The sequence below is a fragment of the Manacus vitellinus genome, unplaced genomic scaffold, assembly GCF_001715985.3.
Source record: "Manacus vitellinus isolate BGI_N305 unplaced genomic scaffold, ASM171598v3 scaffold_100_pilon, whole genome shotgun sequence".
Taxonomy (NCBI): domain Eukaryota; kingdom Metazoa; phylum Chordata; class Aves; order Passeriformes; family Pipridae; genus Manacus; species Manacus vitellinus.
This window is the reverse complement of record NW_021938794.1, coordinates 497479-505690: the sequence shown is the minus strand read 5'-3', so window position 1 is coordinate 505690 and position 8212 is coordinate 497479. Positions and strand designations below refer to the sequence as shown.

The 8212-nt window shown below is 59.3% G+C and overlaps 3 protein-coding genes across 3 annotated transcripts in view; 2 read left to right on the top strand and 1 right to left on the bottom strand.

The window, feature by feature from the left end:
• The window catches only part of GFAP (glial fibrillary acidic protein), a 4614-nt gene extending 2331 nt beyond the window's left edge, over positions 1 to 2283 (top strand). The window contains exons 4-9 of the mRNA XM_029963272.1: positions 12 to 137; positions 409 to 534; positions 740 to 960; positions 1120 to 1163; positions 1797 to 1882; positions 2178 to 2283. Of these exons, the coding sequence (XP_029819132.1) occupies positions 12 to 137; positions 409 to 534; positions 740 to 960; positions 1120 to 1163; positions 1797 to 1882; positions 2178 to 2219 (645 nt within the window). The 3' untranslated portion in view covers positions 2220 to 2283. The remainder of the gene's footprint in view (positions 1 to 11; positions 138 to 408; positions 535 to 739; positions 961 to 1119; positions 1164 to 1796; positions 1883 to 2177) is intronic.
• A 3378-nt stretch (positions 2284 to 5661) lies between these two features.
• CCDC103 (coiled-coil domain containing 103) lies at positions 5662 to 7707 on the bottom strand. The gene is made up of 3 exons (XM_029963269.1): positions 7658 to 7707; positions 7148 to 7334; positions 5662 to 6221 (listed from the first exon to the last, which is right to left on the bottom strand). The coding sequence occupies exons 1-3, from the start codon at positions 7705 to 7707 to the stop codon at positions 5760 to 5762; spliced, it is 699 nt and encodes a 232-aa protein (XP_029819129.1). The 3' UTR covers positions 5662 to 5759.
• The window catches only part of EFTUD2 (elongation factor Tu GTP binding domain containing 2), a 22923-nt gene continuing 22416 nt past the window's right edge, over positions 7706 to 8212 (top strand). The window contains exon 1 of the mRNA XM_029963268.1: positions 7706 to 7765. Within this exon, the coding sequence (XP_029819128.1) occupies positions 7706 to 7765 (60 nt within the window). The remainder of the gene's footprint in view (positions 7766 to 8212) is intronic.

Sequence of the window (8212 nt, the reverse complement as noted above, 5' to 3'; positions counted from 1 at the left end):
TGTCCCGGCAGCGGGTGCACGTGGAGGTGGACGCCAGCAAACCAGACCTGACGGCCGCCCTGCGCGACATCCGCAGCCAGTACGAGGCCGTGGCCGCCAGCAACGCCCAGGAGACAGAGCAGTGGTACAAGTCCAAGGTGCAGAGTGAGCTGGTGGCCTCACGGAGGGGTGGCCTGGCTGTTCCCCCGGAATGTCACCTCCTCGGGGCTGGGGTTGCTCACCTGGTGTTGGGGGGTGGTGAGGGGGTTTGGGATCTCTGCTGTCCCCGCCCGTGTCAGGGATGTTTCTCCATGTTCCCAGGGCTATGTCCCTCCTGTGGAGCACAGCAGAGCTGTGCCCCCAGGCCGTGTGCCCCCGGGACACATCCCTGCCGCGTGGTCCCATCCCGTGGCCGTGTCCCTGTCCCAGTTCGCAGACCTGACGGACGCGGCCGCCCGGCAAAGCGAGGCCCTGCGCGCGGCCAAGCAGGAGGCCAACGAGTACCGGCGCCAGCTGCAGGCCCTCACCTGCGACCTGGAGGCTCTGAGGGGCTCGGTAGGTGATGACCATGAGGTGCAAGAGGGGGGACATGGCCTTGGGGAGCTGCCACCACCATGGGGTTCCCCAGAACCCCAGTGGGACACCACCCGGTGCTGGGGAACGGTGGCTCCCCTGGGATGGGAGATGGACACTGGGATGAGCCCCCAGCTCCTGGGAGAAGGTGGCCATGGAGGGTGTCATGGCCCCTTGTGACCCCCAGAACGAGTCCCTGGAGAGGCAGCTGCGGGAGCTGGAGGAGCGCTACGCCCTGGAGACGGCCGGCTACCAGGACACAGTGGCACGGCTGGAGGAGGACATCCAGAGCCTCAAGGAGGAGATGGCCCGGCACCTGCAGGACTACCAGGACCTGCTCAATGTCAAGCTGGCCCTGGACATGGAGATCGCCACGTACCGCAAGCTGCTGGAGGGCGAGGAGAGCAGGTGATGGCACAGCGGGGACTCCACGTCCTCGGGGTCCCTCTGGGGTGTCCGGCTGGGTTGGGGACCATCCTCCAGCCCTGCTGCCCCAGCCCCGGGCAGGTGGAGCTGGGGGGGCAGCAGGATCCCACGCTCTTCCCAACACCCTGGTTGCTCCTGCAGGATCACCATCCCTGTGCAGAGCTTCTCCAACCTGCAGGTCCGAGGTGAGGCTGGGGGGGGCAGGATGGTGGCACAAGCAGGGGTGGCTTCTGGGGGCTCTGTGGCAGGAGATGCCACCTAGGCCATCCCTGTCCCATCCAGAGGGACTGGGATGTTTTTCTCTGAATCTTAAGGAAACAGGACTCCTGGTTTTCCCAGGATGGGGGGAGGAGGGTGCCATGGACACATCCCCCAGGCTGAGCATGTCCCCAAGGCTGAGCATGTCCCCAAGCCCATTGATGTGCCCAAGACTGATCACATCATCACATCCTCAGTGACAACCACATCCTCAAGGCCAATGACATCCCCCTGGCCAATTGTGCTCCCCAAGGACAAACCTGTCCCCAAGCTCAGTCACACCCCAAACCCACCCATGTCCCCATGGTCAGTGACATCTCCAAGGTCAAAAATGTCCCCAGTGCCAACTGTGTCCCCAGGGCTAATCACATCCCAAAATCAGCCACATCCTCAGAGCCAACACTGTCCCTGAGGATGGTTGTGTCCCCAGGGCCACTGTCTCCCGTGGTTCAGGGTTTTCCAGCCCAATCCATTTACTTTGGGCCTCTCCACCTGAGCGTGGCTGGAAGGGCCATACCCTGGCCACGGTGTCACTGCCTTGTCCTGGCCTTGTCCCCCAGAGAACAGCCTGGACACCAAATCTGTGTCAGAAACCCACGTGAAGAGGAGGATCGTGGTCAAAACTGTGGAGACTCGAGATGGAGAGGTGGGAAATCCTCATCCTTGTCACCCACGCTCCACCCCCTCTCCCCACGGGGTGTCCCCAGGAAACTTGTACATGGGGCCACCATCCCTGAGCCCCAGGAGCAGCCCGGGCAGGGAGCCAGTGATCCCAGTGCCCTGAGAGCATGGCTGGGCTGAGCCTGGCAGCTCAGAGAGAACACAGCTCCCTGTCACACGTGTCTCTGTCCCCATCCCCAAGCTCATTCGAGCCCAGGCAGGCTCAGCCGGGAGCGGAGCCTGAGCCGGGGCTGATGGTCCCTCTCTCCCTCCGGCTCCAGGTGCTCAAGGAGTCCAAGCAGGAGCACAAGGAGGGGCCGTAGGGCGGACGATCCCGAGCTCCGCAGGTCCCGCCCGACGCTTCAAGAGAGCCCCGCGGGCACGGGGGGCAGGAGGAGCCGGCGGTGCCTCGGGGAACATCTCCCTCCCCTGCACCCCTCGCCTCTCCCGCGTCACCCCGTGCCCAGGGACCCCCACCCCCTGTTTGGGGCTGGCAGAGCAAAGCGCCCATCGGAGCGGGCACTGTGTGGGGCGGGGTGGGCAGCACGCAGGGCCAGGCAGAGCCGAGCTCCCCGGCGGGATCCTGCCGCGTTCCCACAGCTCGGCGTGCCGGTGGTTTGGGGCTGTTCCTGCCTCGCCCCGGGTCTCCAGTGCCGATGGAGAGGATCCATCCCGTTTTGATCTCCATGCAGTGGTTGGACAAGATGATGGTGCCAAGAGCATCTCCTGCACCCACCTTGCTGCCCTCTCTGGTGTGGGAGACCTCCCTGGATCTCCCCAGTACACCCTGACCCCCAGCACCCTTGGGTGGGGGCTGCAGAGTGCAAGGCACCCGCTGGAGAGGGACACTGCCCTGTCACCAGGGGTTGGTGAGCTCGGCTGAGAGGCAGGGGCAGGAAAATGGGGAGGATGGAGAGGCAGGGGAGGAGGAAGAGGACAGTGGAGAAGCAAGATGCTCTTGGGATGGTGTCAGGGGGTGATGAAATGGGGATCAGGAGGGATTCCTGAAGGTGTCCAGGGTGGTTTGTGGGGGCAGTGTGGGCTGGGTGGCCTCAAGAACTTCTCCTGGCACAGAGCCCTGGCACTGTCCTGACCCCCACACTGGGTGTCTGCCACCAGGGTGTCCCCAACACTGTGGTGGGGACAAACAGATCTGAGGGGTTCATGGTGAGGTGTGACCCCTGGCCCTGCACTTGGGGGTCTCACACAGGGGAAAATGAAGAGAAAGGGGGTGCAGAGGAGGAGGAAGATATTGGGGGCTCTCACAAACGGAGCCATCCCTGTCCTGCCTGTCCCACCTGGGGTCACACTGTCAGCCAGGGGGTCTGGGGACCAGGGCTGCCCCAGTCACAGCCCCTGCCACACACAGAACCTGAGCCCATTCTTCCATGGGCATTCAGGGTGGGGTTGGAAGAAATCCCTTGTCCCTGGGCTGCATGTGCCCCTGTGCCCCCACCTGTCCTCCCCCAGACCACCCAGGGTATTGCCCAGCCCCACTCCCACCTTCACTGCAGCCACTGACCACAAGCAGAGCCTTCCCTGATGCCATCTGACACAGGAGCAAGGACCCTGCAGCACTCCCTGTGCCCTGCCAGCCCCTTGTGATGACATCCCTGCTCTTGGATCCATCCCCTCATCCCTCTGTCCCCCTCATCCCCTGGCTCAGGTTTGCTTTGCTCCAACTCCAGAAAGGCCATTCCTGGGGCAGGAGATGTTACAGGAGCCCAGGGCACTGCCCAGGGTGGGAACCCAGGGGGAATCCAGCGTGGCCCCCACGAGCAGCCTCCCTTGTTATTAATTACTGACTTATTAATTGCTGAACCTGTCACAACTCGGGGTGAAGAATAAAGCTAATGAACACTCTGGTTGTTCCTGAGTCCACCTCTCTGCAGCCAAGCCGTGGGGTTTGGGAATTATCTGGGCATTGGGGCCCTTTGGGGGCCCAAACTGAGCTGTGCTGTGTGGGGATGTGCTCAGGGCTGAGCCCACGGCACAGACACGCTCCAGGGGCCAACACCCCTGAGGGACCGAACACGGGGAGGGGGAGCAGGGGTAACACCCTGAGCTGGCAGCCAGGCAGTGGGGTGGGAGAGACCCCCTTCCCAGGAGGGGAAGCAGGGATCTGCTGAGGGTTCTCCACCCTCCCAGGAAACTCCTGGGATCCTCTGCTGCTGTTGGGGCTGAGGGTGGATTTGAGATCCTGCACATCATAGACACAGTTCAAGTGCCAGGGCATTGTTGGGACCCTCAGTGCCCTCCTGGACAGTGACAGTTGTCTTGGGAATACTGAAATCCCCAAGCCACATCCTTGGAAAAAGGGGATGAGCCTAGTGGGGACGTCCTGCTCCATACTGAGGAGCAAGTGGCCACCAAAACCCCGCAGAGATGCCACCACCTTTGGGGGACGTACAAGATAACATTGTCTGGCACAAACACTGACTCCGAACGCTGTGCTCAGTTGGATGAGTAAAAACCCTCAAAAATCAGACACATTTCTGAAGAAAATCACCTGATTAATTTGAAAAAAATATTTTTTGTCCTTCAAAAATTAAAAAAAAAGTGTTTAAACCAAAATTAAAAAAACAGGTTTGCTCCAGCTAAGGAGCTCAAAGGAACACTGAAGGGTTTGGGATGCTGGGACTCACAGTTCTCAGCAAGAAAAACAAGTTAAATAAGGGAAAAAAGGGTGAGAAAAGCAACTATTAATTGAATTAAAATAGTTTGGTGGATCTTTTTATCAGCCTTTTAGGAAAACAACTCTAATAAATCACTGATGCGGACCAAGAACTCTGTAGAGCTTGGCCAGAACATCTTGCACCAGCTCCAAGTTTTCATTGGAAAAAAAAGGACTTTATTGAGCTTAAACCCCCACTGTCAGCCAAGAACACATCCCGGCAGTGTGAAATCCTGCCAGGAACAAATCCTGGCAGTGCGAAATCCCACCTGGAACAAATCCTGGCGCTGTGAAATACCCCCTGTCCCCACTAAGCTGTGCCAAAACAGGGAGTTTCCCACATCAGTCCTCGGTGTCCTGCTCTTGCCCGAGGGCAGGGTGAGCAGGGGCTGGCAGAGATCGACTGGTGGTGGCCAAAGCATTGGAAACTTCCAAAGGGAGGATGATCCAAGTGCCCCGTGGGGGAGATGCTCCAGCCTGGCCAGGTTCCTGAGCGCCCACCAGCAGTGGCAGCCCGGGTGGGTGAGGATGAAAATATGATGATGATGAAGCCCATGTTTGCTCCCCACCAACCCTGCCTGGATGCCCAGGGTGGCAGGATAAAGATGATGAAGATGATGATGATGAAGCCCACATTTGATCCCCACAGCCCCTCAGCTCAGCTGTTGGCAGGTCAGGTCACACCACACACCCACGGACCAGGAAAGGCAGAAGGAATGGCACCATAGCAGAGTGCAGGGACACATGTCCCCAGGAGAGGTGCCACAGAGCCCAACATTCACGTGTCAGGCCTCAGGGATGGATCCTGTCACCAGGGGTTGGGTGGTTCTTGTCTGCCAGGGTGAACCTGCCGTTTGCTGGGTTGGGTTTTGGAACAAAAAGGACCCAACAGTTGTCACTGGCATTGATTGCATCTCCTAAATCCCCTGAGTGACCATGGACACAGGTGGAAAAGGGAAGGGACTATCTGGGTTTAGGTTTCTCCTTCACTACCCAGCAATGTTTTCTTTCCCTTGGTTTTCTCCTCATCCAAGAGACTCTCCCATCCACATCAGTGAGGACACCCTGCCCAGAGACCACAGCACCACAGCTCGGGAACTGAACTTTATTTGTGCAGAACTCGTGCTCTGGGTGATGCCAAGGTCAGGCCTTGAGTCTCTTCTGAGCCTCTTTTAGTCCCTGAGCCCCCTCAGCCGAGCTGGAAACACTTCATCAGCTCCACCACCGTCCTTTCCTCCTCGTCTTCCTTTTCTGAGTGGGTGTCCATGGCGTGAGGTTCCCTCCCTGCCTCCTGGCCTGGCTTTTCGGCAGCCCAGCAGTCCCTGCTCAGGCCCTGCAGCTTCCTGAACAGATCCCGGCCGCCCTCCTTCTCCGCCGGGCTCAGGAGCTCCACGTTCAGCCCGAAGCGCCGGGTGCCCGCCAGGCCCTGCAGGATCTCCAGGACGGCAGCCCCGTCTCCAGGATGGAAGTTCTCTGCCAGCACCCTCAGGAATTCCCCCAGGAGGCCAAAGCCCACGTCAGCCCGGAAGATCCTGCCCAAGGCCTCCCCTCCCAGCTCCAGCAGAAACCGGTATTTCTCTGTCCCGCTCTTCAGGCACCTGCGCCAATCCCTGTGGAATTCTGCAGCCGTTCCAGGCAGCTGATCCAGCTCCTGAAGGAAAAAGGAGTCACTCAGGTCCTTTTGCTTTGTTTCCCCTCAAAGGCTTTGGTCCCCCTGCCCCAGTCAGCCAAAGATGTTTCTCACAGGGGCTTTGGTGGCACAAGGAGCTGCCGAGGGGGAAAACGAGAAGACAAGGAAATGCCAGGTGCCTCGAGCCCGGAGAAACCTGGGAACTCCAGGGGCAGAAGGGAAAGGTGGATGAGATGTGACACCTGGTGTGAACACAGATGGTTGTGGAGTGATCCTGACCCCAACCAGACCTGCTGTCCAGCCAGCAGGATTAACCCAAACCGGCCCTTTTCCATGCTGTGGATCATTAAACTGTGGGTGAGGATGAGGAGCAGTGGCATAAACCAAAGCACAAGTTCCACCTCAACATGAGGAGCTTCTTTCCATGGAGGTGGCAGAGCACTGGAACAGTTGCCCAGGGAGGTCATGAAGACATTCCAAACCCACCTGGACATGTTCCTGTGGCACCTGCTCCAGGTGATCCTGCCTTGGTAGGGGGGCTGGACTGGGTGATCTCCAGAGGTCCCTTCCAACCCCAGCTGGGATTCTGGGATTCTGAGGAAGCACTGGCTGTGCTCAGCCAGAGGCTGTTCCAGGGAGGATCCTGATGCACATCTCTGGGTTGCAGGACTGTGGGCTGGGAGGGCTCTGCTCCCCCATTGTTCCTGCAGACCGTGGGAGGCACTGGGAGCTCTGGGCCCAGGCTGTCCAGCCACCATTCCCACAGGGATGGAGCTGACTCTTCCTGAGGGGGCCCAGCCCGACCCTGTGGGGATCCAAACCCTGATGTTCCAGGGTCTGGGAGGGCTGGCTCACAGTCCCTGAGTAACTCCTACATTCCAACTAACACCCAGACTGTTCCCAAGCCATTTCCAGCTGTGGAGGAGGCCCCAGAGTCTCCCCCTCACCTGTGGGATCTCCTCAGTGTGGGCAGGTGATGCCTTGGCTGGGGCTGCACAGGGATTCCACAACACATTCCTCCTCTGCCCCAGCCTGTCCTTCTTCTCCAGAGGCTTCAGATGTGAGGCCAGCACGATGTTCCTGCAGGGAACAGGGATGGGAGGGACAGGGGGCAAGAGAAAACACTCTGAGGCTCTGAGTTACTTCCATCCAGAGGCACTGGACAGGCTGCAGGAGCAGGGCCTTGTCAATACAAGGACAAACCAGCTTAAAATTCCCTGGGAATCCTGTTATGGGGACTGGCAAGTGTTTGGGGTAGAAAAAGCCACTTTAAAATGCTTTCCTGCCTCTCAAGGATCAGGTAGTGACTGAGTGCAGGTGAATCCATGAATGGAATTTGATCTGGTCCTACAAAATGTGGTAAAAATCCTGGATCCACCTGTGGATGTCAAGGGACAGGGAGTCGCCAGACAGATCTGTATGGGATCCAGGACTTCAGTGGGGTTTGAGAGTCCCACATGGCTCTATAGGACATCCAGGAGTTCAGTGGGGTCTGGGAGTCCCACATGGATCTACAGGACATCCAGGATGTTGATGGACACTGGAAGTCCCAGCTGAACCTGCAGGTGGATCCAGGAGTTTGGTGGGCACTGGGATTGCCTGGCACTGCTCCCCCTGGAGCAGCCTTGCCATCCCAACCTGCTTCCAACACCCTGGACAGAGCCGTGACGGGACTGGGAGCAGGGACAGGCTGGGCAGGGGACAGGGGACATGTGTCACAACCCTCCTGTCACAACCTTCTGTTTCTGCAGCCCCAGCAGGGCCTGAGGGCTGTGGGGAGAGAGGAGGAGCTTGGAGTGGGAATGGGGACAGGGAACAGTGTCCTGGAGAGGGGACAGCCCCTTCCCAGTGCTGGGCCACAACCGGGCACCACAGAGACCAGTCCCAGAGCAGGGACCGAGCTCAGCCCACACGGGGCCACCCGAGGAGATTTGGGGACAAATCTGAACCACAACCGATTGTCCTCGGAGCCGGGTCGTTCCTGGGATCCCGAGGCCGTTCCCGGGATACCG

Bases quoted from the DNA above. Each gene is read 5' to 3' on its own strand.
- CCDC103 (XM_029963269.1), bottom strand. From the start codon at position 7,707: ATGTGGGACTCCCAGACCCCACTGAACTCCTGGATGTCCTATAGAGCC. The intron at 7,335-7,657 runs GTGGGACTCTCA...GAAGTAACTCAG, and splicing joins TGGATGTCCTATAGAGCCAT to AGCCTCAGAGTGTTTTCTCT. The intron at 6,222-7,147 runs GTGAGGGGGAGA...TTTTTCCTTCAG, and splicing joins ACACTGAGGAGATCCCACAG to GAGCTGGATCAGCTGCCTGG.